The 21,246-nt window shown below is 39.7% G+C and overlaps 1 protein-coding gene across 1 annotated transcript in view; it reads right to left on the minus strand.

Annotated features, from left to right (window-relative positions):
• Positions 1-21,246, minus strand: part of PTPRD (protein tyrosine phosphatase receptor type D) — a 438,191-nt gene that overhangs the window by 44,477 nt on the left and 372,468 nt on the right. The window contains exon 30 of the mRNA XM_068423460.1: positions 17,037-17,212. Within this exon, the coding sequence (XP_068279561.1) occupies positions 17,037-17,212 (176 nt within the window). The remainder of the gene's footprint in view (positions 1-17,036; positions 17,213-21,246) is intronic.

Here is a 21,246-nt window from a genome sequence, read left to right on the forward strand (position 1 = left end):
TTCCAGACAGGTGGGGAAGAAGCTGCATCCCGTAGTCTGAGGGGGATAAAGAAAGACTACAAGGCCCTAGGACGGGTGGTGAAAGAGTCTGGGGCACAAGTTGTTCTCTCCTCCCTCCTTCCATTTTCAGGTGATGACGTGGGATGGAATAGTAGGATTCTCTCTATTAACGCCTGGCTACGAGACTGGTGCTACAGGCAGGGCTTTGGGTTCTTTGATAATGGCTGGTTTTATAAGACACCAGGCATGACGGTAATACATGGGAAAGGTTTATGTCGTAGGGGCAAAAGGGTTCTGGGGCAGGAATTAGCAGGGCTCATTCGGAGAGCTTTAAACTAGATTCAACGGGGGATGGGGTAGTAGCTGGGCTTGCACCACTGGGGCAACGCTCTAGTGTTGAGGTAGACCAGGAGGCCTCCCAACCCCCTGGGGTGAAATCGGTGTGCTCAGCTCGCTCCCTGAAATGCCTGTACACCAAGGCACGCAGCATGGGGAATAAACAGGAGGAGTTAGAAATCCGTGTTCGGTCGGGGGGCTATGATCTAGTGGCAATTACAGAGACATGGTGGGACGCCTCGCATGACTGGAATGTGGTCATGGATGGCTATGTCCTGTTCAGGAAAGACAGGCCACTAAGGAGAGGTGGTGGAGTTGCTCTTTATGTGAGTGAGCAGCTGGAATGTATTGAGTTCTGTCCAGGGGCGGATCAGGAGCGAGTTGAGAGTTTGTGGGTGCGAATTAAGGGGCAGGCTGGCAGGGGTGATACTGTTGTGGGTGTCTATTACAGGCCACTGGATCAGGATGAGGACGGTGATGAGGCCTTCTACAGGCAGCTGAGAGCAGTCTCGCAATTACAGGGCCTGGTTGTTGTGGGGGATTTCAACTACCCTGATATTTGCTGGGAGGCCTACTCAGCCAGCCATCCTCAGTCCAGGAGGTTCCTCCAGTGCCTTGATGATAACTTTCTGATGCAAATGGTGGATGAGCCAACTAGGAGAGGAGCGCTGCTGGATCTTATCCTCACTAACAAGGAGGGTCTGGTTGAAGCGGTGAAGGTTGAGGGCAGCCTTGGTTGTAGTGACCATGAGATAGTAGAGTTCAGGATCTTATGTGGCAGGAACAGAATAGCTAGCAGAATCACAACCCTGAACTTCAGGAGGGCCAACTTTGGCCTTTTCAAGCAATTGCTAGGGGAAATCCCATGGGACAGGGTACTAGAAGGTAAGGGGGCCCAAGATAGTTGGTTAGCATTCAAGGACTGCTTCTTCCGAGCTCAAGATCAGAGCATCCCAGCAGGTAGGAAGTCAAGGAAGGGTACCAGAAGACCTGCATGGTTAAACAGGGAACTGCTGGGCAAACTCAAGTGGAAGAAGAGGGTGTACAGATCATGGAAGGAGGGGCTGGCCACTTGGGAGGAATATAAGTCTGTTGTCAGAGGATGTAGGGAGGCAACTAGGAAAGCTAAGGCCTCCTTGGAATTAAACCTTGCAAGAGAGGTCAAGGACAACAGAAAGGGCTTCTGAAATACATTGCAGGTAAAACCAACACTAGAGGCAATGTAGGCCCACTGATGAATGAGGTGGGGGTCCTGGAGACAGAGGATAAATAGAAGGTGGAGTTACTGAACGCCTTCTTTGCCTCTGTCTATACTGCTGGAGGCTGTCCTGAGGAGCCCCGCACCCCTGACGCCCCAGAAGAAGTCAGGATAGAGGAGGAATCTGTCTTGGTAGATGAGGGCTGGGTCAGGGACCAATTAAGCAATCTGGACATCCATAAATCCATGGGCCCTGATGGGATGCACCCGCGGGTGCTGAGGGAGCTGGCGGAAGTCATTGCTAGGCCACTCTCCACCATCTTTGCTAAGTCGTGGGCAACGGGAGAGGTGCCTGAGGACTGGAGGAAAGCGAATGTCACTCCAGTCTTCAAAAAGGGCAAGAAGGAGGACCCGGGTAACTATAGACCGCTCAGCCTCACCTCCATCCCTGGTAAGGTGATGGAACAACTTGTTCTTGGTGCTGTCTCTAGGCACATCAAGGATAGGGGGATCATTAGGGGCAGTCAACATGGTTTCACCAAGTGGAAGTCATGCTTAGCCAACTTGATAGCCTTTTATGAGGACGTAACCCGGTGGATAGATGATGGTAAAGCTGTGGATGTGGTCTATCTCGATTTCAGTAAGGCGTTTGACACGGTCTCCCACAGCATCCTCGCAGCTAAACTGAGGAAGTGTGGTCTGGATGATCGGGTAGTGAGGTGGACTGTGAACTGGCTGAAGGAAAGAAGCCAGAGAGTGGTGGTCAATGGGACAGAGTCCAGTTGGAGGCCTGTGTCTAGCGGAGTCCCTCAAGGGTCGGTACTGGGACCAGTTCTATTCAATATATTCATTAATGACTTGGATGAGGGAATAGAGTGCACTGTCAGCAAGTTCGCTGATGACACAAAACTGGGAGGAGTGGCTGACGCACCGGAAGGCTGCGTAGCCATTCAGAGAGACCTAGACAGGCTGGAGAGTTGGGCGGGGAGAAATTTAATGAAATATAACAAGGGCAAGTGTAGAGTCCTGCATCTGGGCAAGAACAACCCCATGTACCAGTATAAGTTGGGGACAGACCTGTTGGAGACCAGCGTAGGGGAAAGGGACCTGGGGGTCCTAGTGGACAGCAGGATGACCATGAGCCAGCAGTGTGCCCTTGTGGCCAAGAAGGCTAATGGCATCCTCGGGTGTATTAGAACGGGTGTGGTTAGCAGGTTGAGAGAGGTTCTCCTCCCCCTCTACTCTGCCCTGGTGAGGCCGCATATGGAATATTGTGTCCAGTTCTGGGCCCCTCGGTTCAAGAAGGACAGGGAACTGCTAGAGAGAGTCCAGCGCAGAGCCACGAAGATGATTAAGGGAGTGGAACATCTCCCTTCTGAGGAGAGGCTGAGGGAGCTGGGTCTCTTTAGCTTAGAGAAGAGGAGACTGAGGGGTGACCTCATTAATGTTTATAAATATGGAAAGGGCAAGTGTCATGAGGATGGAGCCAGGCTCTTCTCAGTGACATCCCTTGACAGGACAAGGAGCAATGGGTGCAAGCTGGAACACAGGAGGTTCCACATAAATATGAGGAAAAACTTCTTTACGGTGAGGGTGACTGAACACTGGAACAGGCTGCCCAGAGAGGTTGTGGAGTCTCCTTCTCTGGAGACATTCAAAACCCGCCTGGACGCGTTCCTGTGTGATATGGTCTAGGCAATCCTGCTCCGGCAGGGGGATTGGACTAGATGATCTTTCGAGGTCCCTTCCAGTCCCTAATGTTCTGTGTTCTGTGTGTTCTGTGATCTTATCAATACTTACAAATACCTTAGGAGCGGGTGTCAAGAGGATGGGGTCAGACTCTTCTCAGTGGCACCCAGTGACAGGAGAAGGGGCAACGGGCACAAACTGAAACATGGGAAGTTCCATCTAAATATGAGGAAAAACTTCTTTACTTTGAGGGTGATAGAGCACTGGAACAGGCTGCCTGGAGAGGCTGTGGAGTGTCCTTCTCTGGAGTTATTCAAAACCTGCCTGGATGCAACCCTGTGCAATGTGCTCTAGGTGAACTTGCTTTGGCAGGGGATTGGACTAGATGATTTCCAGAGGTCCCTTCCAACCCTAACCAGTCTGTGATTCTGTGATTCTTTTTGAAAGATTTTTTTTAAAAATGAATAAAAATGGTAGAATACTTTATGTACTTAAATAAAATGAATACAAGAAATAAATGTCTTGTATTGCAAAGCTACATGTTTTGCATGTCTAAACGTGTAGGTCTCCTCTTTACTCTGCAGTTCCCATATATAAACTGTTTGCTTGTAGAAGCATTGCCAGCTTCCAGAACCACGCCTGTAAAATTAATCAGCTTTCTCACTAGAAAGACTTTTAAGAAAGAAATTCCAAATGTAATAGAGAGAAATAGATGTTCAACACAAAAATGAAATGGAAATTCAGAACATAGTAGGTTACCAGCATCTTTGCAAAGAAAAGAAAATACTTGTTTTATTTTGTATAGTAATCTAATGTTAAGCATATACTCAGATTTAGAAGCCTGTAGAAAATTGATCCTTTTCCGTTAGGCTGGGAGAAAATAAATGTGTCTACTCTTTTAGGTGCAGATTTTATTTTTTTTTTAATTTATTAGTTTACCTAACATAAACTCCAATAATTTTATAGTTTTTCTAAAAAACTTCCTGTGAGAGCTAGCTCATGCAGAGGACTGCTGCTGGAAGCAGATACTGACTGTTCAAAATAAATACAATTTTTAGACAAGTGTATATATTATTTGAAAGTGGGTACTGATGAAAATAAGTATGAAATTTTTAGAAAGAAAGCCTGCTTTCAGATAGATGTGGATTTGACCTTCTGGAAGAGCACATGAAGTATAAGTTGATGGAACTACATCTTCTGTTCCTTTTGCCTCTTGATTTTTCTCAGAACAAGAGGTCTTGTTCAGAGATGTGCCCTTACCTGCCTCCTACACTCTTTTGCTCTGTGATCATAAACCTTACATTCCCAGTAGTCCTAACAATTTAGAGTTCAATTTATCTTTGTGAGAGATCAGAACAATGTTTTCCATTGGACTTCACCAGCAGTAGAGAATCAAATAATATAAGTTAATTGTTAAGTCACTATTTTCTGAGACAGAGCTCTTGTTAAATGTTTTATCCTATGTTAAGATCCCAGCCTTCAGCACTGACTTTAAGTTTGTTTTTCAGAGGTTACATATTAATGTGTTTTTTTTCAGTAAAAAATTCTCAAACCCCTTCAGTCATCCAAAATTTAACACTAAATGTCAACAAGTCAATTTTGAAATTATTTGCCAAATATTTTCTTGCTTTAGCTCTTTGGTCTGTGTTTAATTTCCCTGTAGTAAGGGCAATTTCTTCCTCACTTGTGTACGTTGTTTGGAAAACAGACAACTTTAATGTGGTAAGTTATGATGTTGATAACATGCATCCTTCTTCAGAAATACAATTACAGGGTGTATTTATTTTCAGAGTCAGTTCGTAATATACCTTTGGAGAACTTCATAGTCCTAACCTTCCTCTTATCCACCCATCTCCCAGTTCCAAGAGTTGATCTTTTTTTCTGCAGACTATATTCATCTGCACACAATGAGACCTTTTCTGTGCCACTAACTACATGGTTACAGAAAACAGCTTTCACCAATAATTCTCTAATGTTCTCTTGCCTGTCACTAAAGATGGCAAGATGAATGAAACAGACACATGAGCATGAAAGAACTCACTGGTGATTTCAAAGAGTGTTTTTTAAAGAGAAATTCAATTACAAGTAATGACAAGCATACCTATTACTACTGCTTTCACTATCTCATAATCATAAGTTGCACACTGCCAAAACCACTACATCTGAGATCAGAGCGGCTCTCGAAAGACTACTAATTATGAAATCTTTTAAGTACTATAGTAGCAGACATAGCTAGAAAACACAATTAATGATAGGCACATTCTCTTAACCTGCCCCTCAGACATACACACATATTCTTTCTCTACATTCTTCCACTCAGACCATGCAATCCTTGCTCTTCATGGAAGTACGAGCATTCACTGAAAGCAAAGCTGTAAGAAAATGAAAATGCTTTCTCTTCCATTAAAAATGAGAAGCTTGAGAGTATTTCTGACTTGAGGGGTTTAAGCAGCTACAGAGTTCCTAAGAATATTTGTGGATATTCACACTTCAACAAGTTACAGAAACTAGAGAAAGCGCTGCAATGCATCAATGGAGCTGGAGGAAGTGCATTTCCATATGAACATATGAATACAAAGATTCCTGACATTCAAGCGTGGAGAAATAATTTTCCAGTATAAAGTTCCACCATTCAGGTCGAAAACCTCCTTCAGGTGATCCTTAACATGAGCCAGCTGTTACAGGCCATCTGAGATTATAAGGACAAAACGCAGATCAGGAAAGAGACAAAAATCTAGTAATAGGTGGAGTCACATAGTACATTCCTTGCTGTAAGAACAGCATATGAATTATGCTGAATATGGAATGGGAAATAACAGCAGTATGTAACAAACTTCTTGCTCTTGTTTTCTTAATAATAATAGTATTTTTCAGATAAAACTTTATAATGACATTTACAGAAGGTCTTCCTTCAAAAATAAAGATTTTCTACAATGACGTTGAATAAAAATAATTATGCAATAAAAATGTAGTGCCAGTTGTTGGTGATGGAAATGGCCTCAAACCCTATCAGGCTAGCTTACTGCCTCAGACTTTCCAGCTAATCTGTCTCCAAGCAGTTATTACTCTGAAGCTATTTTCCTTTTTACAGCAATGCCTTGCCACCTAAAGATTAGGTTGATTTGAGTCTAAAGATCGTAGGCACTGACACTAGTACATGAGATTGTAATGCAAAGATATAAAAAAAAATCACAATACATAAACACATTTTTAGGCCTTATTTGAACAAGATTTGGTCAAGTCTCACTCATTCATTTTGCCCTAACTCTAAATGACAGATTGAAAATATAAACTCCTATTCAGAAATAAGGCTGAAAATAAAACAGTTTAAAGTTTTAGACATTGCTTTCAGAGAGGCACTGAATTTAATGGGATCCTAAATTCTGAAAGAATGGAGCACCCAGCCCCAGGCAGAAAGATCCTTTTAAGTCTCATCAAATGTATTTCCAAAACAATTAATCACTTCTGAAAATGTTGGTTCTTTGAATCCATTTTTTACTACAGAAAAAAGAACATTTTTATGCACTGGTTTCTAATAACCATTTATAGTAGATACGTACCTGTGAGTACGTAAAGGCAAAGATATTGATGTTTAGTCTGGAGAAAAGGAGGCTCGGGAGACCTTATCGCTCTCTACAACTACCTGAAAGGAGGCTGTAGAGAGGTGAGTATCGGTCTCTTCTCCTCAGTAGCAAGAGATAGGATGAAAAGAAATGGCCTCAAGTTGTGCCAGGGGAGGTTTAGATTGGATATCAGGAAAAATTTCTTAACCGAAAGGGTTTTATCAAATGTTGGAACAGGCTGCCCAGGGAAGTAATTGAGTCACCATCCCTGGAGTTATTTAAAAGATGTGTAGATGTGGTGCTTAGGGATATGGTTTAGTGGTGGACTTGGTAGTGTTAGGTTAATGGTTGGATCCGATGATCTTCAAGGTCTTTTCCAACTAAAACGCTTCTATGATTCTATGATTTTATCATTGTTGAAGCTCATCTGAACTGAGTATTTGGAGTTTAAAAACTAGGTAGAAAATAAGTACTTCTGCGGTGCAATATAATTTTGTCTAAGGTTTTAATTACAGTAGCCTTGAAAAAGAAGTTCCAAACAGGTTTTCGAGGCAATATAAATGAACTTTAGGCTAATCACAGAATCACAGAATGGTTAGGGTTGGAAGGGACCTCTGGAGATCATCTAGTCCAACCCCCTGCCAAAGCAAGTTCACCTAGAGCACATTGCACAGGGTCGCATCCAGGCAGGTTTTGAATATCTCCAGAGAAGGATACTCCACAGCCTCTCCGGGCAGCCTGTTCCAGTGCTCTATCACCCTCAAAGTAAAGTATTCCTCATATTTAGACAGAACATCACAGAATCACAGAATCACAGAATCACAGAATGTTAGGGATTGGAAGGGACCTCGAAAGATCATCTAGTCCAATCCCCCTGCCGGAGCAGGATTGCCTAGACCATATCACACAGGAACGTGTCCAGGCGGGTTTTGAATGTCTCCAGAGAAGGAGACTCCACAACCTCTCTGGGCAGCCTGTTCCAGTGTTCAGTCACCCTCACCGTAAAGAAGTTTTTCCTCATATTTATGTGGAACCTCCTGTGTTCCAGCTTGCACCCATTGCCCCTTGTCCTGTCAAGGGATGTCACTGAGAAGAGCCTGGCTCCATCCTCATGACACTTGCCCTTTACATATTTATAGACTGAGGTCACCCCTCAGTCTCCTCTTCTCTAAGCTAAAGAGACCCAGCTCCCTCAGCCTCTCCTCAGAAGGGAGATGTTCCACTCCCTTAATCATCTTCGTGGCTCTGGACACAGTACTCCAGATGGGGCCTTACCAGGACAGTGTGGAGGGGGACGATGACTTCCCTTGACCTGCTGGCCACAGTCTTCCTAATGCACCCCAGGACACCGTTGGCCTTCTTGGCCACAAGGGCACACTGTTGGCTCATAGTGAGCTTGTTGTCCACCAGAACTCCCAGGTCCTTCTCTGCAGAGCTGCCTTCCAGCAGGTCAGCCCCCAGCCTGTTCTGGTGCATGGGGTTATTCCTCCCTAGGTGCAGGACCCCACACTTGCCTTTGTTGAATTTCATTAGGTTCCTCTCTGCCCAGTTCTCTAGCCTGTGAGAATCAATTTATAACAAACTTCAATCCTCTAGTAAGTCTGCAAATCACCCTTTATTACACCCTTATTTTTTGAATTTTCTTGAGCTATGGTTAGGAGGCTAACAGTTAATACTAGAAGATAATTGATAATTAAAAAGAAACCCCCCAAACTGTTTCCATTCTGATCCTTATGACAGAGTGTGGTACGGTTATTAAAAAAAAAGAAAACAGATAGTAAAAAAAACTTGGGCATATTTGAAATGTGTTCTTTATCTTGTCTTTCATCTTCATCTGTACAAGCCAAGAACAGTTCAAAACTATACTGCTGGCATTAATGTGAGATGCCCTTTTTGAACCCTTCCTAACAGCAGGGACGGCAGGGTCTTGGCAAATTCATTTTGAAGGATGAGACTATCAAATAGTTAAGTATAGCAAGGTTTTTCAAGAAAAGGTCTTGAAAAGGTTTATATGAATGGAACTGAGGGGAAAAGTGAATGGGCTGACTACTTTTATCTTCATCCTCTTGCCGTACTCAAGGCTGATCACTGTCTGCAGCCTGAATAATCCTTTCACTGAACGAGATACTACATTAGAGTACGAAGAACATATTGAACAATTCAGCTTACTATTCAAGCACTCTAACGAAGATTTTCTATTGTCCATACAAGAGAGCTATCTCTTTTAGCTGATATGAATATTTTGTAAGAAATCAGTGAAACAAAATAATCAAAGAGAGAAACATCAGAGCACCAAAATTCTATTATTCTTTTCTTTGTTCACCTGAAAGCCAGAAGTGAATGGATGAAACACCACAAAAATGAGAAACGATACGTTGTAGAATATTTTGGAGACTTTAAGAGGTTTCAGTTTAGATTTTGATTTTTGAATGGAATTTTGAGTCACAGTGAGCTTTCTATTGCTAGTTTAATACATGGATAGAATTCTTAATCTCATGAATGAATTTCATACAGTTCCTATGATATTAATGAGAAAGACCACCTAGAAAACCCATCTATTACCAACATGTGCCTTTCAGTAGCCAGCTGTATCCATTAACTTCCTTAGAAAACAGGAAGATCTTTGTAAATGATCAAAAATGTAAATCATAATGTTCTCTTTCAGAGACATGTATCTGAAGGACTTAATTTTTCCAGATGTATTTCTCACCATAAAGGAGAAATGGTCTTGATTCTTTCACCCGAATCTGCTAAGGAAATGTGGGTTTGTTTTCCCTAAACAATACTAAATTCATTCACTGACCTTTTCAAGCCTGAAATTCCTTGAAAGAACTCCCTCCACTGAAGTAATAGGTTGCAGTGCTAAACCAAACATGAACAAATAATTGCATTTTGAACACAATTATGCAGAATTTTTAATTTTGCAAGGAAAACTTCTAACTCAAAATGTCAATGGCCATTCTCTACATGTGGCATAGTCCCTCTCTATTAAGAGAGGAGTTATATGAGGTAGTAATGTATGTCTTACCTCAAGCACAAAGCAAATGAACTAAGCAAATAAAGTCAAATTACAGAGTTACAATACAGTTTTGACTAAATCACTGGCTATACCTTTGCCTCAGGGAAACGGTATTTTTGAGAAAACTATCAGCTTAACATAACAGATAAGAGAAACCACTTCATTTATGGACACAGAATCATAACAGAAAAAACTGGATGGTTGCCTTGAAAAATACTTGTGGCCATACCAGGTATTGTCATATCATTTCAAGTAAGACTCTCATGTAAACAGTTCTTGAAAGCTTACAGTGGGAGAGACTGTACAAAATATCCTATGGAGTTTGCTCCATTCATGTCATTATATTTTGGTTTTTTTTTTTGACAGTTTAACATAAATCACCTTTGCTGCAAAGCTTATTTCTTACTCCTAGAGCCTCACAGGCTGGCAAAAGGTTGATTGTCATGAAATTTTTAACAGCCTTTCACATGGGGTCATTCAGCCTGGAGAAAAGAAAGCTCCCGGGAGATCTTCAAGCAGCCTTCCAGTACCTGAAGGGGGCCTACAGAAAAGCTGGAGAAGGTCCCTTCCAACCCAAACCATTCTATGATTCTATGATTCTATGCTGGAAGACCATTATGCTTTCCTTCACTCTCTTATATATATAACAAATACGGTTCTTTCTGACTTCCCCCACGCATCATTTCTCCAACCTCTGATCACTTGTTCTCTTTCAGATGCTCTGTAATTTACCAATGTCTTTTCACATGGGGCATTCATTCTGTATGTCCTCAACTCCAAACATATATAAACTGAAATAACCAGACATGGCATGCCAAAACTACTTTCAGTCTATGTAGTGGTGTTACTGCGTTTCTTTTCACACAAAATTAACCCTGCTTATAGTATGGCATTTCCACAGCTCAGTGACATGATAGTTTTAGCTGAGGCACCTTGGCACAGCACTTCCACCTATAACATCACTGGAAAAGAAACTGAGCTTTATTCGTGAGTGCAGTCCATGTTAGTATACAACTAGGATGAGATTCTTACATGAATTAAGCATCTATGACTGACCGCACTTCAGTGAGAGCTGAGCACGTCCCTGTCCTTGCACCTCTGAGAATCCTTCCATAATGAACAGCCATATGGTTGAGTTTTACAATTCTGACATGGTAACTGGTGCCTCCAGCTTGTACAATGGTGTAGGAATTCTTGGACTGTGGCTATTGCATTCTGTTACAGCGAAAAAAACCAGTACAAACCTACATGTTTTTATTTTTATTTTTGTAAATCTGGTGAACACATGGTCTATTTGATTTTGGATTTTTCTTTTTTTTTTTTTTTGCCAGCTCCTTCGTTCATTCTTCTTCTGACTCATATTTTAGCACATTGAGAGCATTAAAGAAGTGAAATAAAATTCTGATAGTACATTATTGATACAGAAGTTATTGGTTTGCCATTAAAATTAGGGAATGAACAATGACAAAAGTGCACATTTAATTCTTCTTTAGTAAAACAATACAATTCAGTGTGAAAGAATGCCATCTGCAACACATGTCCTATCTGCTAATATGTTTCCTGGGAGAGATCTTAACTTATTTCTTACCAGATAAAGACATGCTTATTTTTCTGGTTGCTGCAAAATGTAGCTAAAATTTTAATTTACGTTTTCCTATGTTTAAATATATATTTCACAACTTTAAAAAAAAAACCCCACATACTTACATACCTGTGCTGCCCAATACAAAACACCAGTGCAGGTTTTATGCATAAACCAATTACATTTTGTCTAAACACAATAAAATACAGGTGCACTTGGGAGCATATTGATATAATCTGTAATGAATTAAGTGCATGTATTGATAACTTTTCTACTCATGTTAGTGAAGATGTTTTATTGTCACTTATTTTCGATCTAGTATTTTGACAGGTTAATAGCTCCAGTATTACCTGTCAAAACATACTTAGGAGGAAAGATCTGAAATTTGCTGCTGAAGCCCTGCACAACAAATGGAAAACTACCTTAATCACAACCACATAAAACTCTGCTGCACAGCCTGCATTTGTCTGAAAGATCTTTGTGCATTTCATACAGACAAGAAAACTACATTCTTAGTTTTCTTTGTTTATTACTTACTGTTCTGCATGTACTACTGCTTTGCCTTAGCTATGAGGTCAGCTACCTTAGACATTAGCGCCTACTCTGCCATCAACAAATGAAGATTCATTAAAAATGTTAACAATTTGTGCATTTGGAGTAGAAGAATTTAGGGTTCTTCCCAGACCTGCCTCTATGTTTTCCGTGCTTATAGCAAGACTTTGGTGGTCAGAAGTTTGTTTCAAAGCTATTCTTACTGCAGAGTCCCAAGGTACAGTTACACTTTCCACTGTGCTTATTCAAATGTTTTTGGTTTTTGTACTACTTGGATCTGAAAAAAGCTTCTTTGATTTAATATGTCCCACTCCTTCGAAAAAAACTCAAAGCCACCAAACAAAACAAAACCTCAAAAACTATTTTACTCCAGTTTCCACCTTCAAGACATACATCTTCACCTACCTGATATTTCTACTGTCATCCCACCTCCATTTTTCTAACACATGACATTGTCTATAAATCAATAAAAAATAAGTTGAAAAAGACTTAGATGGAGTGTTCTGATTTGGGGAGATTCAGACCTGTTGCATGACACTTGGAACAGCAGAAGTACCTATTTAGCATTGCAGCAACCTCAGAAACTAAGCCTGTCTGGCTTTTCTTGGGACAGTACCACCTCTCCTGACGCTCTCGGGTATCAGTGACCAGTTGAGACTTTGACCAGCCCAGGGACTTTAAGCTATTCTTAGATGCTTTCATGGAACTGATACAGGACCCGTGCAAATCATCCCACCTATTTCAATACTGGACAACAAAATCTGTAACAGGATACATGAATTTCCTACTGGGTTTGCTTCTACCTCCCCCTTCCCAGTGAAAATTCAGGATTCAGAATGTTAAGCTTTGACAAACCAAGACTGACTATTCTATGCTTATATTTTTGTATATTCTTGGCTTATAATATTGACGATGATACCCACTTCCTGACAGTTACATGGGTGTCTGGATCAGGCTAACAGAATGCCACAAATGTAATTTCCTTATGTATTCACTTAGTCATTAGCAAATTTGAATGAAGCTGATAGCATGAAAACTAAAGCCTTCCTCATCAATATAGAAGTTCAGAATTTGGCTCATATTTGAATAATTGCTAGGGTCATTATATTGTCATTTAGCTTTGACCTGATTGGTGTTTTTTTGACAGAAGATTCTAATCATAGGCACTATGGTCCCGACATAGAAAATATTGCCAATAAGGTTAAGGAAGGAGGTAAGTATTTTCTATCAGTTCCAAAAAAACGTAGTAAGTGTATTCAAAACAAGAAATTATATAGCAAAGAAGGAAAGGAATGAATTCTCTTTCAAGTGGACAGTCCACAACAGTATCCTACCCTGAAACAGGAGTCAGGACTAAATGTTTCATGTTTGAGGCAGTATTATCTTTTGTTATAAAGTGAGATTCTCTATCTTCGTGTCATCATTCACACCATTCACTACAGCACACAGTTCTCAGAACATTCAATTAATTCAGAATATCTAAAAAAAAAAAAGGAAAATGTGCACTGCTGGGGGCAGAAGAGAAGACAGAGTGGGGAAGAGAGGTATCACACATTAATGCTTTACACACTTTACAGCTTTCCTTAGTGTAACACACAACTGCTTTTTTTAATCTCTAATTTGCAACCTTCAATATCATTCTTTTACTTCATTTAGATTAAACTCATGTATGTGACAAATATGCTATCAACACTTCTTCATGCACTGCCAGTGTATATAATCCTTTTTGATATAAATTATGTGCATGGTAGCTGAATGATGGGACTGACTTTCTCTCTCTGAGAGAGAGATGAGGTGATGACATTTTATATGAAACCATCAAAGTGTGAAAGGCTATAAGTGAAAGAGCTTCTCTTTTCCTGCAGCTTCCTTTTAGGCAAACATATGAATAATGAACTCCCTGTAACATCTTCATTTGATGTACTCAGCTGTAAAATACGTACATTCTCAAAGCTGAAGTTACTCAGACATCTAACACATGCTAATGAACCAACTTTGTTTCTGCAGATGCAATTAAAATCCCCATCTTTATCTATGCAGTCCAGATTAAAAAGGCTGATATCAAGCTGCAGGACTACATAATAAAAAAAAGCAAGCTAAACAGAAATGACGACATGGAGATGGAAAGTAGATGAAGTCCCAGGGAGAAATGATCTTGCCTTGCAGCAGGAATAATGATTAGACTGCCAAGACACAAAAGCAATGAAAAAGGAATCAAAGGAAAAAGAGAAACAAAATTAGTGAAGATCTTCATCTCTAATGGTATATAACAGTGTTTGTATTTCATGTTTGAAATTTCACTTGGTCTCCTGCTGTAAGGATATGCTATATAAAAATGATAGCATGAGAAAACATAATAATGAAATGTTGTCATCGTATTCTTGTCCCATACAGGGATTCCCACTGCTGCCTCACCGTCAATACCATTCATGACATTACATGTAGCCACTGTATTAGAAGAAGAGGTAACTTGTATAACATATTCAGAGTTGCAGACTCTAAGATTGCTGCTGAATTACGTACTGGATAGCTGGTCTCTAATGCTTTGCATTGAGTGCATCAAACTCACTTAACCTATGAACACAGAATGAGCTAAATTATGCACAAAAAAATACTCACACATAACCATTGATGCACACACAATCCATTGACTATATTGTCTGGTCTCCAGTTATATTCAGGGAATGTATTGCTGCTGAATGCTAATCACTTCTGGAGGTGGTTACTATTCTGATCACTGGTTTTTTAGAGTGCAGCCAGCAAAGGCTAGAGTTAGCTTAAAACTCTGCTAAGCAATTACTGGAGAGAAGGAGTAGAACTTCATTTAGTTACATCAAAACATCTTTCTAGACAGTGGCTGTCTGTGGCCTGCAGGATTAAGATAAACTCTGAAGTATTTAAGTACACCTTCTGCAATGGGCTGCTTATTAGGATCAGTTTTTTTTCTTAGCACTGATGCTATTTAGCAGCAACTTTATTATATAAGAAATAATTAGTGAAGAAATGGACAAAATTTCATTTGCTTAATTCCAAACAACTGTCAGTGCCTAGACTAGACAAGGCCTGTAGTCTCAAGATAAAATGAAAATTACTGATAAAATTACCCTCTGCTATGTACTAATTACCATCAGGTATGTACCTGCAGTGGTGTTAACGTAGGTTGAACTTACATGTGGAAAATGATTCTATAAATAGAATGCTATACATTGCTTGAACTGCAAAAAACCCTCAATTTTTAAAAAGTGATGAAATGGTAAATGAATAAATATATATATGTACTTCAATAACCCTCCAGAAAGGAATGACTGTTGCCAAGAGGTTCAACAAGTTATGTAATCATTGCAATTATATGTATCCAGGCATGTGAAAAAAACATCAATGCCAACACAGTACAGTATTAGGCTTTACGGTCCATTCCCACCCTGTTCCAAGCTTACACATGCAAAAACATTTTCATTTTGAAATGAAGCTCCTCCATGAGTTACTGAAATATAAACTATTATCCAGTTACCTCCATAAGATACTTTTTACTGATTTAAAAACTTTACTGGATGATAAATCTCCTCTCATCCTCCCTAGTCACTTTTTCTCTTTCTGAAATGATCTTGATCCTCTGTATTTATGTCATTTTTTACCACATGTTCCATAGCATCTTAGGTCCTTTAGCTTTTTGTATTGCTAAGGGTCTTCCACCTGCAATCCTGTAGCCTGCCCCTGTTTGCAGCTCCCTACCCCTTCACATAAGCTCCCAGGACAGCGTACCCCAGAACGCCCATGGTAGTATTTTTCCCGTGACACTCTTGTTTGTTATTAATCTCCTGGACTTACACTTGCAAACCTTGATACTGTTGTTAAGGCAGGTTCCCAAGGGAAGCGATTGCCAGTCATATTAGAATCACCCCTTCTTTCTCCCCTTTCCTGATTTCTACATTTGGTTGTAGCTTCTGATTTACACTACAGGACTTGTTAACATGTTTGCAGAAAGCTTAGCAATGAAACAGCTGCGTAGCACCTTCCCCAGTCAACATGTGCTCCCAGCAACGATAACAGCATCATAAGCAGAAACAACTCATGAGGAGTTTGAGTATGTCTTGACATAAAATACAAAGTTATTGTGGGAAAAGTATGATGGGGAAACCACCTGCTCTACTGGAAAGGGTGTTGAGAGCTGGACACTAGTCTTTCTGTTTGGCCACTGAGAAGGGTTTTTCTGTTTTCTTTTTCTCACCATCTTTTTCTTCTTTCTTTTTCCTCCTTTCCTACCCTGCACCGCCCCCCACCAAATAACATCCACCATTAGAACTGATGAATGCCATCAAATATGGACCTGCCAGTAAATCTTCATGCAACACACTGTGGTCTGTTACTACTCTTTCCATCACTTTCCTTATTATGTAACAAAAAAGTATTATTATTTTTGATTTCCTTTCACATATAGCACAATTTTTATTATAACACCTCTATCATTAGAATAGCATCTTTAAATTTTTGTCCTTTACTATCTTAATTTTACTTTGCCCTGTAAAATTGAATTTGAAATATCACAGATAATTTTGTATTGTATTACTGCGTTATGCTGTTGTAGAGTTTTCCTAGCACCCAGCATGTGCTAAAAAAATTTCTTACATTTCTTAAGGAAATTCAAATACTCACTGATCTTAAGTAACGTTTAATCTGTACCATATAAAACTGAAAATTGAATGCTGTTGACATACATTAACTTCCTCATAACAGGATGATACAATCATATTCTTGATAGTACAGAGGAAGTAGCATTTTTCAATCACCTCCTTGTATTTCCATTATGATTGAAATAGAAAAAAAAACCAACCCACTGTGGATCAAGAGATTTCTAGTTTTTCAGAGTATAAAAAACCCTACAAAATAAGTGGCATGACTTGGCAATTTCACAGTGGAACAAACATTTCGTATATAAGTGATTTTTGTAGTAAGGACACTTAGAACTGGTGGCAACATAAGAAAAATCAGTTCTTGTGCATTTACAGGAGGCAGACAAACATAAATGAAAGAAACAAAAATCTTGTGTGAGCCATTACCTAGGTACAATATAATTAACATTGTATATGCTTTCCTTACCCTGGACCTCTCCTCTAGTTTTGTCATCATGACGACAGTTGCACCCCGTTGCTCCCACATCATTCTCCAGAAGTCACCAAAGGTTTCTGGCAATGCCCCTTGCGTTGCTATATAAGCATTCTGCTTTCTGTATCCATCTATGTAGTTGGCATTGATATAGTCACTGCCAGGTATGCCTGCAAAGAGAGAGAGGTGAAAACATGGGACAGCATTTTCTGTGCTGTTCTGTTGTACAAGGGCTAAAAAATCTTGTAACACAGCTGAATCAGTGAATCTTGGCTTGCTGCATGCCAGGTAGTACATGGGTACTTGCAAGTGAATGTATGCCATTTGTGGAGCCATGGTCTCTCTGGGAATAACCATTTTTTTGAAATAAAGGACTCAGTCTGATAAGGAAGTATAAGAGAAGCCTGAAAATCTGAAGGAGATGAAGAGACGTGGGGGTGGAAACAACAGCATTTAAAAGCTGGTCTGACACGGCCTGCAGTCACCCACCAGTATGGCAGCCTCTGCCTGGGCCAGACAGGGAAGCCTCTCCATCAGATGCCCTGAGTAGGCTCCATTTAACACTCTTGTTGAGCTCATTGTATTTCTTTTAAATATAGAAAAAGGGTTAATGTTGTCAGACTATTAATATTACTGCTACATTCAATTTTCCCATTAAATGGAAGGTAACTACGAGCTTTATTTTAATAAAACACATTATGTAACTCAGGTTTAAGAAACAGTGGAATCATGCACGGTGTGTACATGAAAGAAAGATCTCTGCAAGTCTGAATAAAAATTAAATGCATGAAAAGGAGGTGGAATCCAAGACCTGTGAGCACATTGGACCTACACTGTCAATTGCTCAAGGCTCAGGTATTTTGGACAATAAATAAAAACAGAGGGACTCTGGGTGTGTCTACCAGACACATGTCCATGCTTTGAGCCACATGGAAGCGAGCTAGCTCCTAACTGGAATCTGTTTAACTGAGGGTATGCAGTGCCATGTCTGTACTGAGAGCTGGACCATAACACGCTGCCTGCCAAGGCTGAGGAAGAGTACTGGCTGTAGTGAAGATTATGTTACTAGTCTGGACTAATAAGGCAGTCATGCTTACAGAAAGGGGTAAATATGGACATACAGGTCTCAGTCCCATCCCTCCTGGATTCAGCAGTGCAGTGTCCAGCTTTTAACTCTGACTATGTGCATGTTGGAAGACAAAGCATGGCAGGCACTAGTTTTGATGTCACTGCTGTTTTTTTAACTGATGACTTGAGGAAGAAAAGATACTCATGTGAGATCTCAGTGCTGGTGGGATGGTAAACCAGTGTTTCCCAGATTACTGCAGTGTTGAACATGGAAGTGTTCCCCAGAAGAGTAGATGAAATACAGAACTGTGCATTATAATAAAATGATACAAAAGGTTTGTTGAAGCAATCAACAGAAGTTACTTCTGTGAGCAGAAATGAATGATTTATGTTTACACAGCCAATCTGCCATGCCCAAGTCTACAACCCCAGGATACAGTGCAGGTTCTACAAACTATTTCAAAAGAGAGTCAAGGTGATATAAGCTCCCTGGCTTATTCTAAAGCTATGACTATTTTCACTCCACAAAGCAACAGAGTTGAATTTCTATGGCTGTGAAACACAATAAGTTATTGAATATGTTTAAAGAAATGTTTCTCCAGCTTTCTGTCAGAAACTGAACCTCCAAATCTATTCTGATGTATTATCTCCTGCTGTGATCCCAAACCAGGAATTATCAGGGCTGCACACTCCTGTCTTTCCTGACAAGCAGTGGTATGCATCTGAAAATGTCTTTCAAAATAATTTGAATTTTAATGGGAAGTAGAGGTACCTCTTTAACACTTTTTCTTCTTTGTTTGTTTTTAGCTACAATTTGAAGAGTTTCTCCATTCATTCTGGGTAAGCTTAATGTTTCATTCCACTACTTACTTAGTAATGAACAAACCCACTGATTAACTGTGACACTAATTAAGACCCAATATAATCTCAAAATGATTCAGATTATGGGTTACTTCAGATGTAGTCTGGCATAAAATTTTGCCTTTGTGCCCAAGAAAGCTTAATAGATTTTCTTGTTTTATATGTTCAATTTATTTTTAAACACAAATTTTAATTTCAATTTAATTTGACTTTCTGTACAATTAAAGGAAAAATCCAACAAAATACTTCAGGGAAGGAAAGAGTTTCTAATTTCAGGGGCACAAGAGAGGCAGCAAATGGCAAGATGCATAGATGGACACAGGAAGACTAGTTGACTATGATTAGAACTGATTGAAAGTCTTTTCTGGGAGACAAATAAAACAAACACACAAAAAACCTTTAAAACCTGCACAGTCTATAGCTGAATAGCATGATTTCCCTCCATGAAAGGCAGAAATTGGAGTTCAAAAGCCTCACTCTGGTAGACTTGAAACTTTTTTACATGACACTTCTTATTGTGGTTATTGGAATTAATGACTTAGAAAATAGAGTTGCTAGGTGCAATGCTGTATTTTCTTCCTTTATCAAGATAATAAAATATTTTTTCACAGAACAGATGAGAAAGAAAAATGAAGCCAACAGGAGAAATCTACAGCAACTCGGTATTATTACCAAAGGAACTGAGAAAGCTGGTAAGAAATCTTTTCTGCATAAATTAGAATTATATTATGATGCCTGGTATCATACTTTGAAGCATATGTCATAAATAAAAGCCTGAGGAAAAATTGAAAAAGAAAAACAACACTTTGTAAAGTGGTTAAATGATCTTTGGGGAAAGCTGTCCTCTGGAGCCGATACTGCACAAACACAGCGTGAAAATTAAACGTGAGAAGTATTGCAAACTGTGCATTAAAAAATGATCTTTACAAACCTCAGCAGCCAATCCTAGTACCTGATGTAAAAAAATCCAGAATGTCTAAAGTCGTAAATACTCTTTCTACTTACTAACTTGTACTAAATTTATTGATAAATCATATTAAAATAATAACTTCTAGATTAAATAAATTCTAATTATTTAAATTAAATGAAGAAAATCTTCCAGATTATACCTTCATTGATCACAGATGCAAGTAAGAAAGAAATAAGATTAACAATTACTGATATTTGCAAAGAGGATTTTTTCCCAGCTAGGTTAAAGTGGAAAATTTCCACTCTGTTTCTCCACTTCCCTTTTACCAAGACACAAAAAATCCTGCATGTTCTTTAGCCAGAAAAATCCTTTTACAAGGCAACTCAGCCTCATGGTGCATGAAAAGGATGTGGCTGGGACATGGACAGGAAAGTCCATTTACCACAGGACCTGTGAAACTGTTAGTGACTTAACTAACGCAGTTTTGGGAAAAACTAGGTGCTGCTCCAACACTCTGCACTGTGAGAAGATTTTCATCAAGGGTTTATCTCTAGCAGAATACAGTACTCTATAGGGTTATACCTCTACTGAGGATAAGAGAAAAATAGTATTCACAATGCTCAGCTCCATTGTCTCTCTCACCCACAGTATCCATTAGGTGTTTTCTTTGTTCTCCATCCATTCTCATAGTCTCTTCAAGTATCATACACATTTCTCACACTGAGTCTCTTTTCATCACTGTTTTAATGAATGACCTGTTTCACATCCTGTTCCAAAATCCTTTTGTATTCTGTAATACCATTTCCCCACTCTCACTTTCTATCTAACACTTTGCCACAACACCTTTTGCTTCATCAGCTATATCCCCACAATGCATAAACTTAAAGCCCTCTATGGAAGATGCCTTATCATAAGAGGCCTAATGAAGTGTGTGCAGTTTAAAAATAACATATACAAAACCTGAACTTCTGTAAATATCTACACTGACCAAGCAGAAACAATTATCAAAGGCAAATAAATCTAAATATTAAAATGCCACTTTCTGCAATGACTTTTCTGGCCATAACCTCATTCTAAGCTGAGAAAGCTGGACAATTCTCTGTCAAGTCTAATAGTGCAAAACCAACCAAAAGACAACTAGTTTGACTGCACTACAATGAAATCCTACAAACCCTTGTTAGCTGCCATAGCCTGAAGGCAACATACCCACAAGAACAGCAGCAATTGCCATCATTACTTAAAATTGAGTTTAATAGTTAAGAGAGGTCAGTTCCGTAAAAACATGGGTCAAGAAGGGGACAAAGCAACCAAATTCTGCCTTCAGTAATATTGATATGAACCTTGACTAAGTCTATTGGCATCAGT

The sequence above is a fragment of the Nyctibius grandis genome, chromosome Z, assembly GCF_013368605.1.
Source record: "Nyctibius grandis isolate bNycGra1 chromosome Z, bNycGra1.pri, whole genome shotgun sequence".
In the NCBI taxonomy this organism is placed as follows: domain Eukaryota; kingdom Metazoa; phylum Chordata; class Aves; order Nyctibiiformes; family Nyctibiidae; genus Nyctibius; species Nyctibius grandis.